Here is a 25390-nt window from a genome sequence, read left to right as displayed (position 1 = left end):
ATTCCATTTGGGAACATCGAAGTTATATGAAAAGCATCATGAGAATTACGAAGGAAGCAATATAAGAACTGATTATTGACTATACTGATATAGTTTATATACCGAGCAGTCTAAATCACATTATGAAGCTTAACCTGACCTGGAGCAAAGGTCCTGACATCGCTGAAGAACAGAAAGGCAAAGGGGGGCATCTTTAACTGAGCAGCCCTAAGCAGAGAATAACTGGGAGGTGACGGATGCTCAGTCATACAATACGGGGATTGTGCCTCAGCGTGAGGAGTCTCTACCCCTCTACACACACTAGGGGCCCTTCTATGATAAACAGGGACAAAACATCTGTCTTCATTCATGTAGCAAGCCCAGCCTATTCATTTGAGGAGGCAAAAGCAAGAGAAACACAGCTCCGACCACAGAAACTTCCACTAGTGCGACTCCAAAACAGCATTGTCTTCTACAGCAGCTCTACCCAAACCATCCTGCCCAACAGCAGCTCCAACCACAGCAACCTGCCCAACAGCAGCTCCAACCACAGCATCCTGCCCAACAGCAGCTCCAACCACAGCATCCTCCTCTATAGTAGCTGCAGACGGTAAGAGATCTTTGTGGTTCCACTCTGATCCAATCATTGTACTCACCTACGGCTGCCGTACGCTGTTATAAGAGGGTGGAGCTGTACGTAAGGGGGTGGGGCTGTATATAAGAATCACAGGGCTGACCCTCCTAGCAGCAGTGCCAGGCCCATGGGAGTGGATGCTGAGTGATTAGACTGGCTGCTGCAGATCCGGAGCTGCACTCATGTTTTTGCTTTTCAGTCACACAAGGATTATTCTCATTGTTATGCGGCTAATCTGTAGCTCTTAACGCCAAAGGAAATCGGAAGCATAGTATACTGTGTACTTGGAATACACAGCATATAAATGCTTGATATACAGAAAAGTGACTGCAGCTCTTGATATTACAGTATGATCATGTAATATAGTATGTTCTGTGCACATCTCACAATGGTTGTAGATTCCATCCTGTATGGTAGATGGTGCTGGGATAATTAAGCCCATAGGTCATAGCACTTGGATTTTTTCACCTACTGACCCACGAGTCCTTATTTTTTGCGACACCAATTGTACTTTGCAATGGCAAATTTAAAGGGAACCTGTCACCCCTTGTGCCGGGGCAGAGCCAGGCCGACCCTCCGCTAGAGACCCTTATACTTACTCTGTGCACAAAGTCCCGCTCCTGGAGCCGCTCCCGCTGTCGAGATATCATCGCCTGAAGCCGGGAGCGCGTGCATCAGAGATGAGTTCAATGCTCATAGAGAATGACTGGAGCCGTCATTCTCTATGAGCGTGGGACTCATCTCTAATGCGCGCGCCGGGCTTTATACGGTGATATCTCATCGGCTGGAGCAGCTCCAGGAGCGGGACTTTGTGCACAGAGTAAGTATAAGGGTTTCTAGCGGGGGGTCGGCCGGGGTCTGACAGGTCCTCTTTAATTTTTCCATAAAGTATGCTTTGAGACCGGCAAAAAAAATCTTTATAACACTTTTATCCTTTGGTCTATGGGGCTGTGTGAGGTGTCATTATTTGCGCCATGATCTGTAGTTTCTATCGGTATATTGCGTGCGTATATGCGACTTTTTGATCACTTTTTATTCAATTTTTCTGCATTTGATGTTACCTTGATGTCACCTTTGTGGGTTTTTGCGCTAACGCTGTTTACCGTGCGAGATTAGGAATGTGATAATTTAATAGTTCGGGCAATTATGCATGTGGCGATACCAAATATGTTTATTTATTTTTATTTATAAAATGGAAAAGGGGGGTGATTTAAACCTTTATTAGGGGAGGATATTTTTTAATAATATAAAACTATATTTTATTTTTTATACTTTCAATTTTAGTCCCTCTGGGGGACTTATATTATTACTGCAGTGATCTCTCATATATTGGATAATGGACTTCATGCTGTACCACTCCCCCCCCCCCCCTTCAGCTGCTGATTGACAGTTGACTGCTTATACACAGCATGGATAGATAACTGGGGATCACCAGCTGGTGGGCAGGGTTTACTGTTGCTCATGAATATACAGGACAACAGAGCTCACAAACATATTGGAGAGGATTACTTATTGTCTATGTTATTCAGGAGGAGTCCAAATCTCCAAATCAGCTGCATATAATAATGTAAGTGATACATAATTCTATTCAGCTTCTCTTTCACTACTTTATGCTACTCCTACATAGGGCAGCATAAACCTACTGACTGAGTCTCTCTAAGAATCTTCTCTACTGTACAGGAAACAATGGGGATGCCCTACAGGTTCATGGTGGATACTCCTCCAAGATTAGTAGTTCCTGAAGCCCATAGTGACTGTGCTTTCACAAGGCAGAGAGGGGAGATCGAGCTCATAACAAGGGGCCCCAGTCTCTAACAATATTCCAGACAATAAAGTGACTAGAAGCTGTGCTGCAGTGATCAACCAGAATGCCAGCTGGTCACTTAAGCTTTTTGTTTGGGGATGCGCATGCAGTGTCCCACAACAGAGTTTCTCCTCCTGTTATTTTTCTCAAAAGTGTATCCTTATATCTGAGTCAGTCAGTATTTTATTGTCCCTGTTCTGGAAACTATGGTCCACTGCAAACTGTATATTGTGTCACCCCTCTCAGTATTCAGGTCTGTTGTTTCATCTATTTCTTGTATATTTTCAGCTATCAGTTTTAATGGTGTGGTGATGCAATGGCTTGATGTCACGTGACTGCCCCTGCTGCCATGGTAACCCCAATAGCCGTCGAGCTTTGGCTGGGGATACCATGTAACTTCCTCTCTACCTCAGTCCTGTCTTCTACCTTCAAGGGGACAGGTTGTGTGTTTGAGTCCTGTCTTCTACCTTCAAGGGGACAGGTCGTGTGTGTGAGTCCTGTTTTCTACCTTCAAGGGGACAGGTTGTGTGTGTGAATCCTGTCTTCTATCTTCAAGGGGACAGGTCGTGTGTGTGTGAGTCTTGTCTTCTACCTTCAAGGGGACAGGTTGTGTGTGTCCTCTCTCCACTGTCAGGAGAGAGACACATGTGCTCTGCTGCTCTAGTCTTACTAGAAGTGTTCCGGTCCAGTCGGGACCTGGCTGTGTCTTCCTTCTCAAGTCCTAAAGATTCTCATCTCAATCAAAGATCTGGGTGCCGATTCTTCAGTCATTCCTCTCATCATCTCCCATCATCATCCACAGCAAGTATTCGTCTCAGTTTCATTCCGCCCAGTATCTTATCCTCAGTACTACTACTCCCATCATTCAGTACGCTACCATCACAGCCTCTTGCAGCATCACCCATTACTCCGTTATATCCAAGTCTGCCTTATTCCTGGTTGCATCCAGAGAGACTGTTGCTACTAGTTATTACCGTTACAATAAACGCACAACTACCGTTGTTTCTGAACCCTGGCATTGGTTTAATTATTGGTGCCTTGACTAGGGGCAACAAAGATTTGCTCGGCCTCCGCATGGTCAGGTCCCCGCTGGTTAGCTGCTATACCTTGTGCCAAAACCGTGACCTTATATCATGTAAGAGGCTACCCGGGATCCTACCCAGTACTACCACCTACTACTACCCTTAGCGGAGTGGACCAGCGCACGCATGTAGTTTGATGACTGTGCGTCCAAATCAGGGCTGGCTCCAGGTGTATGTGGGTGCTGGGCACATGTAATCACATTGCAAACCTTAAAGTGACTCTGTACTGGCACCTTGCCGCCCCCGAACTGCCAGTACCACGCTGTAGAGGTACTCACACAGTGCCCGATTCAGGGGTCGGCCTGTGTAGCTAACCTTCCCTTTGACTGCAGCTGTGTCCTGGGGAAGTGTGACACCTAGTGGTTGGAGTAGTGCACATCAAACTACATACTTCAACTGAGACACCTGAAAGAACTGCTTTTACCTGGGTGTATAAGAATAAGAAACCCGTAGTTGGACACTGCACAAATGTTTGCTAGGCTACAGCAGAGGCTTCACCATTTAGATATTGTAGGAGAATAAACTGTTTACATAAGACATAAAATGAGAGAAAATCATTACACACGATCAATGGAGATCAAACCATAAAGAGCAACACAAGCATTACCCAGGATAATGGACGAATAACTGTTCCTGTAGTATAAGGTCACATGTCATTATATCACATGTCATTATATCAGTGATGTCATCCAGGGGGCGGAGCTGTGACTACCTCTGACACATGATATACAGGTTGGTTGTCAGCAGTAATAGATAAATAGCTGTTCCTCTAGGTGTGTAGTGTGTAGATAAGGAGTATGGATCTTATCCGAATCAAATGTCATTATATTACTATTAGATTATATCATATCAGTGATGTCATCCAGGGGGCGGGGCTGTGACTACCTCTCACACATGATATACAGGTTGGTTGTCAGCAGTAATAGATGAATAGCTGTTCCTCTAGCTGTGTAGATAAGGAGTATGGATCTTATCCAAATCAAATGTCATTATATTACTATTAGATTATATCATATCAGTGATGTCATACATGGGCGGAGATGTGACTACCTCTCAGACATGATATACAGGCTAGTTGTCAGTATTATCTGTGTAATTATTCTTTGCTGTATAATGTTACAGATGGACAGAGAGAAGCAGAGAGACACCAGCCTGTGGCTGCAGACCATCGCTCTTCTATGGAAGAATCTTCTGTTGAAATGGAGAAGGAGGTGGCATACTGCTCTGGTAAGTTGTCACATATTGGGGGACACAATGCGGTCACTGTCTATGTGCAAAGGAGCACAGCACATTTCTTGTGTAGTCAGCGGATATTATAGGCCACAAATCCACGTGCCCTCAATACCCTGATGTACAGTCACTATACAGACAGCAGGGAAAGATATAATCATCTTGTGCTTACTGGTTCATGAGTAGATTAATCAGTCAGTATAATTGGTATACGATCCTGGGTCTAATAGGTGCCAACCCCTCTGAGCTCCGTAATGGCCGCCATCACCCATTACAGATATATAGAGGTGACTATAGCTGCAGGGCCCCGGATATCAGGGTGTTGGGGGATGGAGCAGATGTCAGCTAATGGTCTCTTCTCTCTGGATTAGGAGTGGCTCCAGCACTTGGCGTTTGTCTTGTTCTTATTCATCATCACCGCCATTCTGGACTGGTGGATGACTGAGATGTCACCGGTCACAGTTCTCGGGCGCATAAATGATTTTAACTTGACTGCTTTAGAGATCGGCTACAGCCGGGGATCAGAGGCCGCCCACAGAGTAATGGAGAAAGTGATAGAAAGCGGCAGATTATCAGGTAAGGGTGAGGACGAGTCAGGATCTCATAGAAAGCTGGATCTGGGTGGAGTTTTCTTTCTAAATACAGTGGGGAAATTAAGTGGGTAGAGTTTCCCTTTAAGGACAGTGGGGAAATTGCAGCATTTGTGGGTGGATTTTACAGTCTGTTCTCTGTTTGGACTTTTCATCAGATTTATTTTCACTCGAGGTAGATTTACATGTAGTTTTTTTTCACACCGCCGTGGGCGGGATTTCTACAGATCTCATCCACTATGCTGCTCCTGTAATGTGCTGTGGATTTCCCTTACATGACTCTGAGGTGAATAAGCCTCAATGTATCTGCTCCATATGAACATCTCCTAACGACACCAAATTTCATAAAAGAGAAGCATTCTCCAGATTTTTTCCCTGCCCCCAAACCAGGAAACAGAGAAACATGGCAGCCACGCTGCGTATCCCCTCCACCATCACAGGAAGGTTTTGTCTCATCCTTCTGGGGTCACAGATGATGAATATGTGACGTCTCCTCTTCTCTCTTGTAGTATTTACCATTAAGGGATTCTCCAATGAGACAGAAATGTTAGAAAACGCATTTGAGAATGGAACGGTGATAGTGACGTTTGAGAATGACTTTACATATTCAATCCGGTACCCGGCACATGAAATACCCCGGGCCAATGACTACCTATCTGGAAAAGGTAAGTAAGAGGCCAAGCAGGATCAGACGTCCCCTATGGATGAGGGTCCCTCACTATTAGTTGTTATTACTGGGGCCTTTCCCCCTCAGCTGTTAGTACTGGAGGCCCCTCCCCATCAGTTGTTATATTTGGAGACCTCTCCCCATCAGTTGTCCCCTATGGATGAGGGTCCCTTCCCCTCAGCTGTTATCACTAAGAGCTCCTCCTCCACTAGCTGTTATAACTGGGGGCCCCTCCTAATCAGCAGTTATCACTGAGGGCCCATGCCCCATCAGCTGTTATCATTTGGGGCCCATCTCCCATCAGCTATTGTCACTGGGGGCCCTCCCAAACAGCGATTATCACTGGGGGCCTCTCCCCATCAGCTGTTATCACTGGGGGCCTCTCCCCATCAGTTATTATCACTGGGGGCCTCTCCCCATCAGTTATTATCACTGGGGGCCTCTCCCCATCAGCTATTATCACTGGGGGCCTCTCCCCATCAGTTATTATCACTGGGGGCCCGTTCCCATCAGCTGTTATCACTGGGGGCCTCTCCCCATCAGCTATTATCACTGGGGCCCATCTCCCATCAGCTATTGTCACTGGGGGCCCCTCCCAAACAGTGATTATCACTGGAGTCCCCTCCCCATCAGCTGTTATTACTGAGGTCCCCTGCCCCATCAGCTATTATCACTGGAGTCCCCTCCCCATCAGCTGTTATCATTGGGGGCCTCTCCCCATCAGCTATTATCACTGGGAGCCCGTTCCCATCAGCTGTTATCACTGGGGGCCTCTCCCCATCAGCTATTATCACTGGGGGCCTCTCCCCATCAGCTGTTATCACTGGGGGCCTCTCCCCATCAGCTGTTATCACTGGGGGCCTCTCCCCATCAGCTGTTATCACTGGGGGCCTCTCCCCATCAGCTGTTATCACTGGGGGCCCGTTCCCATCAGCTGTTATCACTGGGAGCCTGTTCCCATCAGCTATTATCACTGGGGGCCCGTTCCCATCAGCTGTTATCACTGGGGGCCTCTCCCCATCAGCTATTATCACTGGGAGCCTGTTCCCATCAGCTATTATCACTGGGAGCCCGTTCCCATCAGCTATTATCACTGGGGGCCTCTCCCCATCAGCTGTTATCACTGGGGGCCTCTCCCCATCAGCTGTTATCACTGGGGGCCTCTCCCCATCAGCTATTATCACTGAGGGCCCGTTCCCATCAGCTGTTATCACTAGGGGCCTCTCCCCATCAGCTATTATCACTGAGGGCCCGTTCCCATCAGCTATTATCACTGGGGGCCCGTTCCCATCAGCTATTATCACTGGGGGCCTCTCCCTATCAGCTGTTATCACTGGGGGCCTCTCCCCATCAGCTATTATCACTGGGGGCCCGTTCCCATCAGCTATTATCACTGGAGTCCCCTCCCCATCAGCTGTTATCACTGGGGGCCTGTTCCCATCAGCTATTATCACTGGGGGCCTCTCCCTATCAGCTGTTATCACTGGGGGCCTCTCCCCATCAGCTATTATCACTGAGGGCCCGTTCCCATCAGCTATTATCACTGGGGGCCCGTTCCCATCAGCTATTATCACTGGGGGCCCGTTCCCATCAGCTATTATCACTGGGGGCCTCTCCCTATCAGCTGTTATCACTGGGGGCCTCTCCCTATCAGCTGTTATCACTGGGGGCCTCTCCCCATCAGCTATTATGACTGGGGGCCCGTTCCCATCAGCTGTTATGACTGGGGGCCTCTCCCCATCAGCTGTTATCACTGGGAGCCTGTTCCCATTAGCTATTATCACTGGGGGCCCGTTCCCATCAGCTGCTATCACTGGGGGCCTCTTCCCATCAGCTATTATCACTGGGGGCCTCTCCCTATCAGCTGTTATCACTAGGGGCCTCTCCCCATCAGCTATTATCACTGGGGGCCCGTTCCCATCAGCTATTATCACTGAGGGCCTCTCCGCATCAGCTATTATCACTGAGGGCCTCTCCCCATCAGCTATTATCACTGGGGGCCCGTTCCCATCAGCTGTTATCACTGGGGGCCCGTTCCCATCAGCTGTTATCACTGGGGGCCCGTTCCCATCAGCTGTTATCACTGGGGGCCTCTCCCCATCAGCTATTATCACTGGGGGCCTCTCCCCATCAGCTATTATCACTGGGGGCCTCTTCCCATCAGCTATTATCACTGGGGGCCCGTTCCCATCAGCTGTTATCACTGGGGGCCCGTTCCCATCAGCTATTATCACTGGGGGCCTCTCCCTATCAGCTATTATCACTGGGGGCCTCTCCCTATCAGCTATTATCACTGGGGGCCTTTCCCCATCAGCTATTATCACTGGGGGCCCGTTCCCATCAGCTGTTATCACTGGGGGCCTCTCCCCATCAGCTGTTATCACTGGGAGCCCGTTCCTATCAGCTATTATCACTGGGGGCCCGTTCCCATCAGCTGTTATCACTGGGGGCCTCTCCCCATCAGCTGTTATCACTGGGAGCCCGTTCCTATCAGCTATTATCACTGGGGGCCCGTTCCCATCAGCTGTTATCACTGGGGGCTCCTCCTCACATGCTTTATTCTCTTACCTGTTATCCCTGTTGACTGTTAGAATGGATTGGGGTCAGAACCAGTCGTGTATGTTGTTGCAATGTCTTTCTGCAGATTTCTGCATTGATGAGAATTTGTGCACTCCCTTATTGTACTGGACAAGCGGGTTCCTGATGCTACAGGCCAGTATTGACGCCGCCATCATCCAGGTAAATGGGCAACTACTTAGGATGGGAAGAACTAACAATGGTCGACACTCACTGATTGTATCCAGAGACAGAAAACTACTTTGTCTACATAGTATATAACTAATATGTGTGGAGTATAATGCAGTATATAGAGAACTCTGTGTGATACATTGTATCTACCTAATATGGGGAGTGTGACCTTAAAGAGCGTCTGTCTCCTCGCAGGTGACCACCAATCACTCGGTCTGGGACAGCCTTCTCTCCGCAGAGGTGCTGAAGATGAGATACGGCAGTGCCATATTACAACCTATCCTGTACGTTGGCTTCTTCGTCCTGAGCATGTGCATGTGTTACGTCTCCCTCTCCTACCTGCTGACACTTTACATCGCCAAAGAGAGGAAGGAGTACAGAGAGATCATGAAGATGATGGGGCTCCAAGACCTGGCCTTCTGGTGAGTGGCTGCACCACCCTGCAGCACAGAGGATTTCAGGTGTGGAATTTACTAATCTTGTGGGAGTTCATAGAATGAGTTACATAGTGGGAGAAGCAGGGTCCCTGCAGCACAAAGTATTTCAGGAGATGCATGTTTCAGGAAATATATCCATTACAGGAGGCCTCAGTATATGAATGTTCCTGGCTCTGCAGTTTTCTCCTCATGATGCCGCCTTCTTCTTCTCTTCGGTTTCTCAGGTTATCATGGGGATTGCTCTACGCAGTTTACGTCCTGATTATTGCAAATCTGATGACTCTTGTCACAACCACGTTTGTCTTTGTGAGAAGCTCCTACGGCGTTATCCTGCTTCTCTTCTTCCTCTATGGAATATCAATGGTAGGATTTTTATTCACAAATCACCTCCAGAGCAGCACTTACAATTCTGCTGATGCGCTGCTAGCTCAATCATCACATTGTCCGTCCTGTTGGTTAGTGTCTTTGTGGAATCTGTTATAATTGTTATAATTGTTATAATTAATTTTGGAACTGTGGCCAGAACCTGAGTAACCAACCTATGTACCGCAGCACAAAGCTCAGACGATCAGAGGGCCGAACCTGTATGGGGCTGTTCTGATCACTGACAGATGATGTTGGTGATGATAGGGGTCAGCCATAATGAAAAATTATGGACAACCCAGAGCATTTTGCAGCAGCTTACCCCTCACCTCCCCATAGACATCACAGGAATGCTCGGCTCTGTTGAACGTTTCTGTGTACGGTCCAGATAATTGTTTGGCCAATGAAGGTGTATGGGGGCCATTGTTCTTTCATATCTCCTCAGCACACTGCTCTGCTGCTAGATGGTGCTCAGGTCTTAGGCTTTTCCTCCACAGTAATAGGAACTATTTCCCAGTCTATTTCTTTGCACACATTGCTTCCCCCTCAGCCAGATCACTGGATCTGCTTGTGATTTTTGTCCACAATAATGTCCATTAATTTTCCACTTATTTCCCCCTCAAATGTGCGCTCCCCTTCCAGTCATCTCTCAAGATCTACTGAGACTGTTCCTCCATGATAGTAGGAATACTTTTCCCGCCTATTTTTCCCTGCACTGACAGTGATTTCCCTGGTGCTGTCATCTATTTTAGCTCATCTCCAGTAATAGACATTTTCTTCTGCAGATTTGCTTCACCTTCATGCTGTGCGCCCTGCTCAGGAAGCCGCGACTAGTCACCATCACCGGATTCTTCATTACTCTGTTCCTTTCCATTCTGAGCGTTGTGCCACTTGTGAAGATCGTGCCCATCTGGCTAGAAGTCATCCTTAGTGTATTTGCACCATTTGCCTTCTCTGTTGGGATCACACAGGTAAGTTCTCCAGCGATGTCAACTCTTCCACATACGGGAAACACAGCTGCAGTTCCAAACATGGTCACATCTGTGAGGAAGGCGCCATGCCTGGATAAACCAGGACGAGATGGTGGGGCTTGCTGTAGTGCTGTTGACCTTTCATTCAGCTCATGAGTTGGATTGTCTCGAATCAGATATTGCTTCTATACACTGAGGATAGTTCATTGGTAGTAAAGACAATTGTATTTAATAAGACTATTACTCCTATTACATTACTCTTGTCTGTGCTCTCCTCAAACATGGCATCATCTTCTTACAGAGTGTACATATGGAGATTGAGCTGCAGGGTGTCTTCTTCTCAGACGTCGCAGGAGACTCGTCCTTCATTCTGAGCAGCTCCATCAGCCTCCTGCTGGACTCCGGCCTCTACCTCCTCCTCACATTGTACTTCGAGAAGATTCTGCCAGGTAACACTGAGGAGTATGCGGCCCATATTTTTGATGGATTCTGCAGCCCTAAAAGAAATGTCTTCACTAACTTCCCTCCAGAGGTGACAGGCAGACTGAATGGTACTCCGGTATTCAGTACATAAGTAATAACTGTGTATGTACACAGTGACCCCACCTGCAGAGTACAGCTCTGAAGTATAATATAGAGAGTTGGAGTTATAATAGTATAAGGTAAAGAGAAGGACCATTCATTGTCTATATTAAGGGTACGGGCTACAGAAAGAATTAATCTATAGCATTTCGTCATAGAAAAATCTGGATCTGTAATCTGCATCATTGCAGATTTTGACTCCTCTACTGAGGTTAATGGAGAAAATCTAGAGTCCCAGTGGTATGGTAACAATGAGTAGTGTTAGTGATGGAAATCTCCATACAGGGCTGTGGATTATGTTGACGCTATATAAAGTACAGACTAGCCTTTCATATAATGTAGGTGTGACCTGAGGTCATCTGTCTTCCTGTCAGATAAACATGGCCGGAGGTACGAGCCACTGTTCTTCCTCCAGTCCTCTTACTGGTCAGGAAAGAAAAAGACTTCAATCCCATTGGAAGCTGAGGACAGAGAGCAGGCTGCCATTGGAGATCACATTGAGAAAGTCCCAGATGAAGTACAAGGAAAAGAGGCCATCAGGTATTTCCTTGGGGACTTCAGTGATAGGTTTAATGTCATGTCCATACACAGCTCTAATCCAAGTCCTTGTATTTCTCATGTTTCCTTGTCACCGCCTGTAGGATTCATAACGTAAAGAAAATCTACAGCGGTAACGACAAGAAGACGGAAGCTTTGAGAGGTGAAAGAGAAGCCCCCGATCCTGATCACAATTACAATATAAGGGTCTATAGGATCTATACATACGTGATCTTATTACTGCCACGACATTGCATGATTCCAACGCCTGATGCTCCAGTGACGCCACTTATCCCGATACATAATCGGGGGCTGGAGTCAGAGTAATTTACCGGAAACTTCTCTGGTCTTGTCCCCAGGTCTGGATCTGGATGTGTATGAGGGGCAGATCACAGCTCTTCTGGGTCACAGCGGAGCCGGGAAGACGACGTTACTGAATATTCTGAGCGGGATGAGCACAACGACCAGCGGTGAGATACAGAGATCCTAGTGCTGAGCCTCGTCCATCGTTCTGACCCACACACATTTCTCAGGAACAGCACTGTTAAACATGCTCACCTGAGCATTAATCATGTGGTTAACTTGTGCTGATTTCATTGTCAAAGACCATACAGTTTCACACACAAAAAAGTCATATAAATCTACACACTTTACATACACTGTATATGTACACAAACAAATATTCTCTGCATACAAAGACATTATAGAATCCTATCTATAGTCACCATAACTGATGCCCTTGGAATGACATTACTGCCATGCTGTTACTAATCACATCCAGTGTACCGAGACCAATATTACACATAATAGCAGTGTACAAGGAGCAAATATTACAACCATACTGTTATTGACCAAATCCGGCATACTAAGATTAATAATATCAATAATACCGACAGTACCAGTTTGCAAGGGACGAATATTACCACCATACTTGCTACTGAATAAAATCCATCCAAATGACCAATATTTCCCCAAGTGCCCACGTAAAATTAGATACAGGCTTTGCACACCATATGGCTAGGTTCACACCATGAAAAAATGACCGTCGTCTTTCATAACAACAGCTGTCATTAGTTATTTTTTAAATAACAAGTTATTTGCACAATAAAGGTCGTCTTTTTTACATAGTGGGAACCTAGTCTATAAGTGATTATAGTGTGTGATTATAGTGTAAATCACTAGGGGCGTCTTCTCAGATTTGAGTTGCTAAGTTTTTTTTTTCTCCATCTGGTCTGACCGTAATGAAGAACTTTCCCGACCAGGGCACGTCTTTCCTAAATATGCAAACATTTCAGGCTCTAGCACTAGCCTCATTTCTTTACAACCCTCTCATCTGTTTTGCACCCTCTATACCTTCATATAGTGGTTGGGCCCAATTCTGTGTCCCCATATTGTATTAGGCTCATTTGAGAAGCACTGTATAGTATAAGGCCTTTCAGTGTCTGTGACACTTCCATAAAGCAATACCCCCTCTGTGCAGCTACTATGTAGTTTTAAAAGCTACTCTGTGCAGCCCCATATAGTAATGGACCCCCCTGTGATGTCCTTGTATAGTATCAGGCCCCTCTGGGCAGCCCCCATATAGTAACAGGCTGCTCCCCATATAGTATTGAGCCCCTCTGTGCAGCCCCGATATAGTATTGGGGTCTTCTGTGCAGCTCTCATATAGTATTGGGCCACTCTTAGCAGTAAATCTATAGTGATAGGCTCCTATGTGCAAAAATTTAAAGGCTATGTTCACACTACGTAAAAGTACGGCCGTTGTTGCCGTACTTTACGCGCCTGTGAACACTGCCTCTACTTCAATGGGATCCCGGATGGAGCATATACACATCATATACGCTCCGGCCAGGACCCCATGCGGACCTGCAAATAACTGACATGTCAGTTTTCTACGGCTGCAATTTACTGAATCCCATGTCAGTTCACACGATGACGCAAGTGGCTCTGACCGCTTGCTTCATTGTGTGCAGTGGCAAGCGCTGATGCGCCCGCATCAGAACACTACGGCCAGAAAGATCATCCGCCCGCTACTGCAGTACCAGCCGGGTGGATCTGGGCAGAGACCGGCCGTTCCGTGGTCTGATACAGAGTGTGAACACAGCATAAAAACGTACACATTGCTTCTCTCCAAACACACGCTATCCTCTTCTCTCTTCTGGCCCAGACAGAGTGTGAGCTGGAAGTCTACGACTTTCTGTCAGAATCAATGCATCAGTTTCATAAGCATCTTGAAAGTCACACACAATTGAATGGTACATTCACCTGGGAAAAGTGTCCTGGATTCCTGGGTCGGCCCTGCAGCAGAGCTGCACAACAGTTGGGGCCACCAGAATATTCTGTGGTGGGCCAGCCCAACTTTGCTGCCCAATTTTAATTTGGTCAACAATTATCTCTCCTAATGCTTTCACACACGCCTGCCCAGCCAAGAGTGAGCTTAACGTTATAAAACCAAAGTGATAATTGCAAGAATTTAAATCACATTCTGCAGCACTTTTCTGTTTAAGGAGGCATTGAGGTAAGGAATGGGTATAGTGACTGGAGATCACAGGACTAAATTCACTAAATGTGATGCTTCTTCCCTCCTAACCCATAGGCTCGGCCTCCATCTACAACCACCGTCTCTCAGACATCCAGGACCTGGAGGAGATACAGAGAAGAATCGGCTTCTGCCCGCAGTTTGACATAAAGTTTGATCAGTTGTCGGTTCGAGAAAACCTGGAGCTGTTCTCCAAGATCAAGGGAATCCCTGCCAGAGATGTGGGGACTGAGGTACAGGCCATATGTGACCTGTATCTGGTATCCAGCATAGGAACTATATGACACCTAATAGTGAGGTGGAGCAGACTGCAGTGTTTCCTGTGTTCGGAGGGGTGGAGATAATGCTCACATTTAGATGGGCAAGTTGTAGCCAACTTTCTCTAGCCACCACAGATATTCACATATCTGACGAAGTAATGTGTTAATGAGGGTAAAGGACTTGCTGATGAGCTTGTTAGGGCCCTATTACACGGGAGGATTATCGTTCAAAAAATCGTTATATTGTTCGAATTTAAATGATAATCATTCTGTGTAATTGCAGGCAACAATCGAAAAATCGTTCGTATGTCGTTGATTTAGATCTGAACCTAAAATTAACGTTAATCGTTCTCTAAAATTCCACATTCGTTCGCTCAAGTTCTGCATTTGTTCACTAATCGTTCAGTGTAATTGCACATTGCCCATTGTTTTGCTCGGAACTGAAGGAGTAAACGATCATAGTAACGATCACAATAGTTACTAACAACCATCATTCTGTGTAATATGGTGAAAGATTTCAGGCAAACAAGAGTTAACACTCTTGTTTGCGATCGTGTAATAGGACCCTTCCAAGGTATCAGTGTGGGTGGAATTATACTGATAAGAGCTGTGTCAGGAAAGGTTTACAGCATCTGGATGTGTGGTAGCCCTCATAGAATGTGTGTAGTGACAGCTGGGAGTTGAAGTGCTGGTGGCATATAGCACCCCCTACATTAGTTGATAAGATGCAATTACATAGCCAACTGGATCTCTACTGGGATATGGTAAATGTATACAATGAATGTTTTCATCCAATTTGCTCTCAGGAGAACTTCTATAATTTTCATGTTCACATTATAGATTGGGAAGGTCCTCTCTGATCTCGACATGATCTACATTCAGAATGTGGAGGCCAACAAGCTGAGCGGCGGGCAGAAACGGAAGCTGAGCCTCGCAGTTGCCCTATTGGGGGATCCTGAGGTAACTGGACATTGAGATCTGCCCACACCGGCTCAGCAGCCGAACTTGTCTCTTGGTGATGCCCACACTAGCCTAATAAGTCTATTAAGAAAATAGTGGATGGGAGGGGTTCTTATAGGCTCTGTTACCAATAAACTACAGCGGACATAAGGGGCCCATAAGATAAGGCTGATAACCCCAGGACCCCTCTCTCCATGACTGGACCCTTACTTGGCTCTTCATATTCCCCCAGGTTCTGTTACTTGATGAGCCCACGGCCGGCCTGGACCCGTTCTCCAGACACCGTGTGTGGTCCATACTGAAAGAGCGCAAATCTGACCGGGTCACGCTGTTCAGCACACAGTTCATGGATGAGGCCGACATCCTGGCTGGTAAGAGATCAGGGGGCACGACATTTACTGTACAGACTCGAAATATGTGTGATGCACTTTGCTGCAAAAATGAAACATGTTAGGCCACGCCTCTATTGTGAGAAACCTGAGAAAAATTTGGAAACCATAGAAAACAAAATTTTTGTATATTTTGTTCCGTCAGGGTACGTTTAAATGAAATTACAAAAATTACAACGAAAAAAATGGACAAAATTCTGTTTTCTGTCCCCAGATCGCAAGGCTGTGCTGAGCAGCGGAAGCTTAAAATGCGTGGGCTCCTCCTTGTTTCTGAAGAGGAAGTGGGGGATCGGCTATCACTTACGGTGAATATCAGAGGCGACCAGCTACATTCATATTATGCAGTCTTTGTGTTTTTTGCTTACATTTTTCCAAACCTTCAGTTGGAAATTACTGAGAGGTTTTCTCCCTTGTCCCCTTAATGCTCCCCGACATACTAATATATAAGGGCAGTATGGGTGTTGGCTGTGTAACACAGCTGAGAAGGTTATACCAGGATCTTAGTGGGAGACGCTCCTCATACCATTCTAATCTTGGGGTCAGAAGCCAGAAGAGTTTTCATTGTCTTTCTTGTAGGATGCAGGTGTCTCCATCTTGTAATTTAGACGCCATAACTTCAGTCATACAAGAACATATCTCCAGCGCCAAACTGAGCACCCAGAACGTGGAGGACCTCACATTCACCCTGCCCTTTGACCAGATGGACTCATTTCCAGGTACAGTCCATCACTGAGGTCCAATGCTCTGCAGCACCTACTGCCCCAAATATCGGCTCATCCTGAGCTCCCTGCCTTATAGAACAAACCCCCATACTCACATGGTGGGGGAGGGTGAGCCATGCAGAGACAATACACATGTACAGTATGATGGGAATATATAATGTATTTGTGTCTGTCCAGCTCTGTTCTCTCACCTGGATGAACGTGTGGGCGTGGACATCAGGAGTTACGGGGTGTCCATCACAACGCTTGACGACGTCTTCCTGAAACTGGAGGGAGAGGAAGAGATTGAGAAAGGCGGTGAGTGATGGTTTATAGTGGTTAGTGGCGTATAAAGAGGTGGTGCAGCAGCTGTGATTTTTCACTACCTACCTTTATTTTATTATCATCAGACTATGGAGTTTTTGCCCGCTCTGACCAAAATGAAGATGAAATGCGAGACTTGTCCCCTGAGGTGGAGGACTCGGTGATGCTGATGTCAGATTCTGGCAGCGTCACCCTTCATGGACTGGCACTGTGGAGACAGCAGGTGGTGACGATGGCGCGGATCCGCTTCCTGAAGCTAAAGCATGACATGAAAGGCTTCCGATCCATGTAAGTCCTTAAAGGGGCACTCCACTATAATCATGATGTAATGCAGATAAGGGCCGTAACTTTCTAATCCACTCAATGTCCCAATTCCCTATCATTTTCAAGAACTCTCCTTGACATAATTCAACAGAAGATCTATGGCATCATCCAGAGACTAAAAACTCATCCTAACCTAATCCTACTCACGCATCTACTTATCGTTATAGAGTGGCTGTCAGTGCTGGAGATGGATTTGAGCTCCTGTGATGTGTTGCCAGTTATTTCTTATGGGATCCAGTGGTTGGACCTCCTATCTCAAGAACAATGATTTTCATTATCAGGGGGCCATAAAGTCATACTGCTTTCATGTTATAGTTCATGTCCTCAACCGTCCAGTAATGAAGCTTTCCTTCTACTTCAGATTGCTCCTCCTGCTCCTATTCCTCTTACCTATGATAGCCATGGCCATATTGGTGGGCTCGCTGCAGACCATTCACAACTGGAGGCTCACCCCAGATCTTTATTTCCGAGGACCTGGACAACGGGCACACAAATCTTTCACCAGTCTCTTGGTCAATAATGACACAGGTATGGCAATGACGCTGGTAGATCCCAGGGCTGTACCCCAGGGGACTGGTGTCTCAGTATTTCCAGTCATAGAGATATTCCACCTTAGACTAGGATAAGCCATAAATGTGTGACAGTTGAGGGACCCAACTCCTCTCAGGATCTTAGGACCTTCTTATAGAATGAGGGTCCTTATTATTTGGCTGGTTCAGTAACTCCCATAGAAATGAATGAAAAGAGCTCTTCCCTTTGGAGGCCATATATCACCTACAGATGTGTAACCTCCTGTATTACCTGTGACAGGGGAGTCCATCGAGGAGTTTATCAATGGCATAAAGGCGCAAGATATTCTGGTGGAAGTTATCAATGGTCCATACAACATGGACACTACGGGCTACAATGGTGCCATCGAGCTGTTCCTGCAGAACAAGGTGATGTGGAACTGATCACAGCATGGACAGGATGATAACTTACAGGGAATAGAAAGTTGTTGCTTTTTCTTTCTAGAGTTACAGCTTCACGATTATTGGGAATCCCAGGGTGCAAAATGGGCTGCCCGTCCTGGTGAATATTATCAGTAACGCCTTCCTGAAGAGCTTCAGGTCCACAGAGAAGATCCAGACCTGGACTAAGCCTATCAATTCTGTGAGTCTGGAGCTGCAACATGGATATTATACAGTATTATTCTAAGACCTCCATGTAACCCAGAACCCAAAACAATGACTTTTTCTCCCACGTTTCAGAATGTTTTTTGTTTTTTTCCCCCGTTGTTTCCTGATTTATGTTGATATGGGTGACATTTTGCTTAGCTGAGCTTATAGCCCTGATAGCTTTCTAGAACACCCCAGTATGTGAATCTAACTAGATAAAATAAATGGATGAGATATAACACTGCATACCCAGCCAGCCATTTGGAAGTTGTGAAAAGCTGGGTGACAAGCCTTGTGGAGGTGGCCATAATGTGTGTAGATTAATTGCTTCTCTGGCTCATACCATGGGGATAGATCCAGATTCTTATGAAGTTGTCTTGTTTTCGTAGGACACAAATGACAACTCTTTTGCTCTCTTGTATGCCGGCCTGTACTTACTAGTTTTATCATCTGGTTTCGCCCCACACTTTGCAATGAGCAGTGTCCAGGACTATAAGGTGGGTAGAAATATACATTCATACATTCATCTCGAAAAAAAAATTGCTAGGCTCAGCCACACTAGCGTTTTTCTTTTTTTCTAATGGATCCGTCCATATTAATTTAACGAATGAGCATAAACTGATGAGCAGACTGATGCAAACTGTTTGCAAAATGTTCACCTTTTTTAATGGTCCGTTTGTATTTTGGCTTAAATAAACTGACTTTTGTCCATCTGTTTGCATCAGCCAGCATCCGTTTTTCTATCAGTTTATTTTTCTTCTCTGGTTTCTTGCTTCTTCTGCGCATGCTCAGTGAAAAAACTGATGAAAACTGTTAACTTGCAAACGGATGTGAACGGAAATACCTTCCGTTAGATCCGTCCTCATTGACTACAATGTAAAAAAAAACAATGGTAGTGCACTTTCCGTTCGTGATCCGTTTTTTGAAACGGAAAGAAAAATACTGCAAACACAATTTTTTCGTCCGTTCAGAAAAACAGAACTTGAACGGATTGCATGCAAACGGAGCACAATTTGGTCAAACGAAGCATAATAATATATAATTGAAACCTATGGGGATTATAACGGATCCGCCAGTTTCCGTTTTGCTTACTTCAAAACGGAAAAGGTAGACGAAATGGTGCCGGATGGTCAAACGCTGATGTGAACCTAGCCTTAGCATGCAAAACACTTTCTTTACTTTAAAGGAGACCTGTCACCCCCCGCGCCGGGGTGACAGGCTCCCGACCCCCAGATAGATCCCCTTATACTTACCTCATGTCCCCGAGTCCCGCTGCCGGAGCCGGTCCCGGGACGGAGATATCCCAGTGAGAAGCCGGCGCGCGCGCTGTGGAGATGGGTCCGGCGTCCATAGAGAATGAATGGAGCCGTGCGCGCGCAGCAGAGATGAGTCTGGCTCCATTCATTCTCTATGGATGCCGGACCCATCTCCACAGCGCTCGCCGGCTTCTCACCGGGATATCTCCGTCCCGGGACCGGCTCCGGCAGCGGGACTCGGCAACATGAGGTAAGTATAAGGGGATCTATCTGGGGGTCGGGAGCCTGTTACCCCGGCGCGGGGGGTGACAGGTCCTCTTTAAGTTTCTCCAGAGCTATATTTAAACTTTTACTATCTGAATTGGGACTGACAGCAACAAGGGAACTGGTATTTGTTGTTTGCAATCTCCTGACCCATCAGCATTGTGCCTTTCAGATCAAGGCTCATTCCCAGCTGCGGGTCTCTGGCCTCTTTCCATCAGCATACTGGTGTGGACAAGCCTTGGTGGACATAGCGCTGTACTGGCTGCTGCTCTTCCTGATGGTAGCCTTATTCTTTGCATTCAACTACAGAATGTTTTTTGGTTTCTCACATATTGCATTTCTGGTAAGTGTGTTTCTCCAGGTTTATGATGTGTACTATGCCGATGACCCAGGTGGAGTTATAGTAGCAGTGACACAAGGCTTGGCCCAAAGGGCATTGTTTAAACCTGGCTCCAGTCAAGAAATAAACAAATCATTTGAAATGGTCCCCAAAAGTCATGTATGACTCTCTGAGGTCTCCTAGAACTGTATACAAATCCTTTCAAGCTCCTTTATGTCACAATGGCATTAATAATGTAAGAGTGACAGCAACATACATGCATTATTAGATTTTTTTATGTTTGTTGAAATGTAAAAGTTAATATAAAAAATGACCCCTTTTTGGAGCAGATGCCTGTCCCTATTACTGCACAGATGGTGGTTTCAGTAGAAGCAATGGCTTTTAATTGTTGGGTAATTTTATTTATATATAGCTTTAACACAATTTCAAAATTTTCTGATGATTAATTTGACATTTCTTTTGGAGTATAGAGAAAAACCAAAGGGGGGGGGGGGCGACCAGGGAGCTATTTAGACATCACCCTCTGGAGTGACCCACATTACAACCGGTTAGGTGGCACTGTGGATGCACACCCTCTAAGCACCCCTATATTGCTGAAGATTGGTTGTTCACATTTTGTACATTGCAATGAGACTATATATATATATATATAAAATGCCAGCCACCATTTTAAAACAAATCACAAAATTCAGTTTGAAATCCTTGCCAAATCCTTTAAAGTGCTTCCTGTGCTCTGCCGACAACTCCTGCTCTCTGCTTACAGCTCATGTGCTTTGCTGACTGCTTCTGCGCTCTGCTGACTGCTCCAGTCCTCTATTCGGTGAACTGCCTGTAGTCTACTGACAGCTCCTATATACTGATACTTTACTGACAGCGCCTGTTCTGCTGATGGCTTCTCTCCTGACAGTTCTTGTATACTGCTAATATACAATATGCAATATTGTCTTGCAGATACTGGAAATCCTCGTCTACGGTGCATCCATTGTTCTTTATGTCTATGTAATAGCCTTTATCTTTAGAAAAGGCAAGGTTCATGCAGATCGATGGTCATTTTTATTCGTCATTTTTTCGGTGAGCGACGTCTTTTAATTCAAGTGCACTTTATAGGTGGTGTACCTTGTAGACAATTCTAACATCTATATTATCAGTAATGGATACAGTAATAGGCCTAAAGAGTGACGGCAATAGTTCAGGTGGAAAATTTTAGCTTTTATCAATAAACTTCTACACAAGGAAGGTGGTCTTTGACTCCAGGGTACACTGGTGAATGGTGTCTTGGAGTTGTGAAACTACTGTCCAGGCAGCATGAATTTTGGTCACAGTTCGGTTTAGCTGCTGCTCTCTACACAGTTGTCCAGTCTCTGAATATACTTTAAAGTGTACCAGTCGTTATAACTCTCAAAGTCTAAATCAGCAGTAGATGTGAAATAAAGCAAGTTTGCAATATACATTTTTTTTTCGTTATCATGCTGTAAAACAAAGATGAACCTACCAGAAATCCAGGTCCAGTCTCCTGACGGCAGATTTTCTGACTTGTGCTGGTTGAAAAAAAAACAGACTAAACACAGGAATTCTGGCCAGTACTGAGCGTCACGGATCAATTTGTCCGTCAATCACATGACTGCCTTCTCTCTGTGAGCGCTCAGATAGCCTGGGATACACTGGACTTCCTGTTTTCTGGCAGGGATGGACGTAGGTTTACAGTGATTGCTTTCTAGAAAGGGATTGACCCTACTTCTCCCTTAGATCACACTTCCTGTAGGGGCAGCCTGAGAGGTCATGTGACCAAAACCCCTAAATCTTTAACATATGACCAACTAGTAGTGGCAATACAAAGCAATGTTAACCCTTCCATAACATGTGTATAATACCTCAGGGTATGCAATAAATGTAGATTTTTATGTATGTACCACTCCACCAACTACTTCTAGACCCTCAAATGTTTTCCATAGGTGTGAATGATTAGAGATGCTGAAATAAACTCTTAGGATTTATTGTTACTTTTTGCAGGTTTTATTGCATTCAGTACATGGAGTATTAGAATATGGCACTATATATATAATCTTCGGGTTCTTGGTGCCTCCCTGCAATTTAGGAATCTGTCTGGTAAGTACTGGATTAAGCTAAATGAAATGTACTAAAAAAATGTAATCTTTTTTTTATTTTTATAAATTTACAATATGGTTTATCTATTGTTTTATGCTACACAAACAGACCGGGGGACAACAGAACTACCAACGATAATTTTACAACATTTTGAAAGACCAATATGAACGATTTTTCATTCGTCGTTTCACCGTTGGGTGTTATTACACAGACAGATAATTGTTCATTTTGATCGTTTTGGTGAATTTTTCAACGATAATCGTTCCGTGTGATAGGGCCTTTACTTAAAGAGAACCTGTCACCGGGGACGCGGGCACAGAGCCCGCCTGACCCCCCGGTGCAGCTCCCGGATACTTACCCATTGCGATGAGTCCTGTTCCTGGAGCCGGTCCCGGGACGAAGATTTCAGCACCCGAAGCCGTGCGCGCGCGCTGCTGAGATGAGTCCGACGCTCATAGAGAATGACGGAGCCGTTATTCTCTATGGGCATTGGACTCATCTCTGCTCATTTGCATACAGCACGCGCACGGCTTCGGGCGCTGAAATCTTCGTCCCGGGACCGGCTCCAGGAACAGGACTCATCGCAATGGGTAAGTATCCGGGAGCTGCACCGGGGGGTCAGGCGGGCTCTGTGCCCGCATCCCCGGTGACAGGCTCCCTTTAAGACTCCTCACTCCTCCCCCAGACTCCTTTGTTCTCTTTACATTCCTCTATAACTTTAAACACTCCTCTCTCCTCCTCTCCCTTCCTGACTCTATTCTCCTACAGACTTCTCTGTCCCCAGCACACACTTTGGTCTACCTCCATAATCCTCTATCTTCTCCAGACCCCTTTTCACCTATAATAACAGATGTAAAGTTGGGTTCACACCATATTTTGTGCCTTTAAGTCACAAATATATCAGCAGAATTTGAAAACCAGTTGGCCTTGGGTTTGTGGTCGGATTGGGCCCCTTTCATGTCAATGACCCGACTGTCACGATTTTCTGAGCATATATGAGTTTAAGCTCGGACTGAAAGATGAAATTTGCTGCATTTTCCTGTATTAGCCAAAACTCTTATATGCTTAGAAAATTACCTAAACGTAGCTGATAGCTGAACACGTTTGGGTCATGGACATGGAATGGGGCTCATGCCAACCTGAGTGCAGACATATCAGAAGCAGTTTTTAAGATTCTGACGATACATCGGCTAACATATAGCTTACTGTTAGGGGACCCCATCGCCTAAAAGAGCTTCAGATCAGCCTCCTTCACCTTTGTTTTTTTTTCTCTACAGACTTCTTGTTTTTTTTATGATTCTCATGGGTTTGAGATGGAAATGCTTTTTTACCTGGGAACAGTAAGTATCTCAGACCCTAGGCAAGCCTTACTACTTATAGTTATAAATTACAGAACATTTTATTATGTACAGAACAGTGAACTGACTCCAAAGATTAGACTGCTAATGTACACAGTGACCCCACCGGCAGAATAGTGAGTGCAGCTCTGGAGTATAATACTAGATGTAACTTTGAATCAGTACAGGATCAGTAATGTAATTTATTAAGGGGGGAACCTGCTAACTCCACTCCCTCCCTTAGCTAAGCTACATGATACAAAATAAATAAATAACACACACACATTTTGGCAAAAAAGTGCTTAACCTAGATCACACTCCCTCTCCTTTTATTCTCATAACCCCGCCCCCTCTCACACCTATCTCACCTGGAATACCTCCCACAGGTATTCCCGACGCCTAGCTAATTCTCTTTGTCTCTAAACAAAGCCCCCCAGCTAAGCCCACCTACTCCACGAACTCCAGCAGCCATTTTAGCTCCCTCGTGCTACCAAACCACTATTATCCCCATTATACACAAAAACCCTCCTAGCAACCACCGATCGTGGTCGCAGAGACCCCCCTTATGGTTCCTCGCCGGGAGGCCCCTTACCCCAACTCGTCACTATATACACAGTGACCCCACCAGCAGAATAGTGAGTGCAGCTCTGGGGTATACTACCGGATGTAACTCAGGATGTGTAATGTATGTACACAGTGACTCCACCAGCAGAATAGTGAGTGCAGCTCTGGAGTATAATACAGGATATAACTCAGGATCAGTAATGTAATGTATGTACACAGTGACCCCACCAGTAGAATAGTTAGTGCTGCTCTGGAGTATAATAGAGGATGTAACTCAGGATCAGTACAGGGGTATAATACAGAATATACCACAGGTACACATAGGTATGATATAAATATAACTTTTTTTTCTTTTTCAGTCAAGCATTCACATTGTCTTTTTTGGGGGAGTTCTCTGGTTTTTAGAATGGAGATTTGGAACACGATGCCTGAGAACAGATCCCATATATAGGTGAGAGGAAGAAAAGGGAAGTAATCTACGTACATTGTGTCACTCTGTATAATTTGCTCGGCCCCATCACAATCCAGTGCACAGCAATGTATAAGGTGGACAGGATCTCTGCCACTAAATACTTGTATGGGGGAATACATCTGTACATTTTGGTGCAGTATACAAGATACAAGAAACATCTATGATACCGCCACATGTATGAGCCCTTAGAGGTATCAGTGCTATTCCACTTTCTAATTTTATGTTGTGATAAGGTTTTTAGTCCCAGACTCCCATGGATTTGCCTTGCTGAGTTTGGCCTCATGCTGTGATCATACCCTAACATAGGGTATTATTTATTATAATGGCCATAGTGCTCGTAAATAGCCACCACATAGGACTCCATTGCGTAATACAGGAGAGAAATTTCTTTCTTTCAGGTTTTCTCAAAGAAAACATCAATTTATACAGAATCAAGAGGAGCTGGAGAACGCTGATGAAGAAGTCCTTGCCGAGAGAGAAAGGGTTAAACACCTGAAGAACACAACAAATGTGGAAGATGTTAGTATCAGAATCATTGCTGAGAAACCAGCTCCATTTTGGGCCCTCAGATGTGGCCCCTGACTCCACCAGAGAACCACACATGACATTCAGCCAGGACTGTGGGGGGCATACAAGCAGATAGGAGGGTCTGGGCACGGCCATGGTTACAGGGCACAGGATTTTTGGATGTTTGGGTGCGCCAGAATCCTCTCCTCATCCTTGGAAAATAGGGAGCAAATTTGTCCCAAAAATGCAGGCCTATAAATAGGGTA

General features: G+C 45.5%; 1 protein-coding gene across 3 annotated transcripts in view; it reads left to right on the top strand.

Moving 5' to 3' along the window:
• Positions 1 to 257: 257 nt before the first annotated feature.
• LOC138772103 (ABC-type organic anion transporter ABCA8-like) overlaps positions 258 to 25390 on the top strand; it is a 32496-nt gene continuing 7363 nt past the window's right edge. For 2 of the 3 annotated variants that reach the window (XM_069952242.1, XM_069952239.1), the window contains exons 1-29: positions 258 to 589; positions 4622 to 4726; positions 5101 to 5305; positions 5829 to 5984; positions 8631 to 8725; positions 8930 to 9156; positions 9396 to 9534; positions 10320 to 10505; positions 10807 to 10954; positions 11462 to 11627; positions 11729 to 11787; positions 11984 to 12094; positions 14221 to 14396; positions 15264 to 15383; positions 15616 to 15754; positions 15987 to 16077; positions 16349 to 16488; positions 16672 to 16791; positions 16884 to 17085; positions 17483 to 17649; positions 17932 to 18059; positions 18136 to 18273; positions 18668 to 18775; positions 19971 to 20141; positions 21090 to 21209; positions 22149 to 22244; positions 23522 to 23584; positions 24505 to 24596; positions 25016 to 25136. In XM_069952242.1, the coding sequence (XP_069808343.1) occupies positions 4622 to 4726; positions 5101 to 5305; positions 5829 to 5984; positions 8631 to 8725; positions 8930 to 9156; positions 9396 to 9534; positions 10320 to 10505; positions 10807 to 10954; positions 11462 to 11627; positions 11729 to 11787; positions 11984 to 12094; positions 14221 to 14396; positions 15264 to 15383; positions 15616 to 15754; positions 15987 to 16077; positions 16349 to 16488; positions 16672 to 16791; positions 16884 to 17085; positions 17483 to 17649; positions 17932 to 18059; positions 18136 to 18273; positions 18668 to 18775; positions 19971 to 20141; positions 21090 to 21209; positions 22149 to 22244; positions 23522 to 23584; positions 24505 to 24596; positions 25016 to 25136 (3789 nt within the window). In that variant the 5' untranslated portion in view covers positions 258 to 589. The remainder of the gene's footprint in view (positions 590 to 4621; positions 4727 to 5100; positions 5306 to 5828; positions 5985 to 8630; positions 8726 to 8929; positions 9157 to 9395; positions 9535 to 10319; positions 10506 to 10806; positions 10955 to 11461; positions 11628 to 11728; positions 11788 to 11983; positions 12095 to 14220; positions 14397 to 15263; positions 15384 to 15615; positions 15755 to 15986; positions 16078 to 16348; positions 16489 to 16671; positions 16792 to 16883; positions 17086 to 17482; positions 17650 to 17931; positions 18060 to 18135; positions 18274 to 18667; positions 18776 to 19970; positions 20142 to 21089; positions 21210 to 22148; positions 22245 to 23521; positions 23585 to 24504; positions 24597 to 25015; positions 25137 to 25390) is intronic. The other variant, XM_069952243.1, reaches the window with a different exon arrangement.

The sequence above is a fragment of the Dendropsophus ebraccatus genome, chromosome 14 (assembly GCF_027789765.1).
Source record: "Dendropsophus ebraccatus isolate aDenEbr1 chromosome 14, aDenEbr1.pat, whole genome shotgun sequence".
In the NCBI taxonomy this organism is placed as follows: Eukaryota; Metazoa; Chordata; class Amphibia; order Anura; family Hylidae; genus Dendropsophus; species Dendropsophus ebraccatus.
The sequence above is the reverse complement of the archived record's forward strand: the minus strand, read 5'-3'. Positions and strand labels throughout refer to the sequence as shown.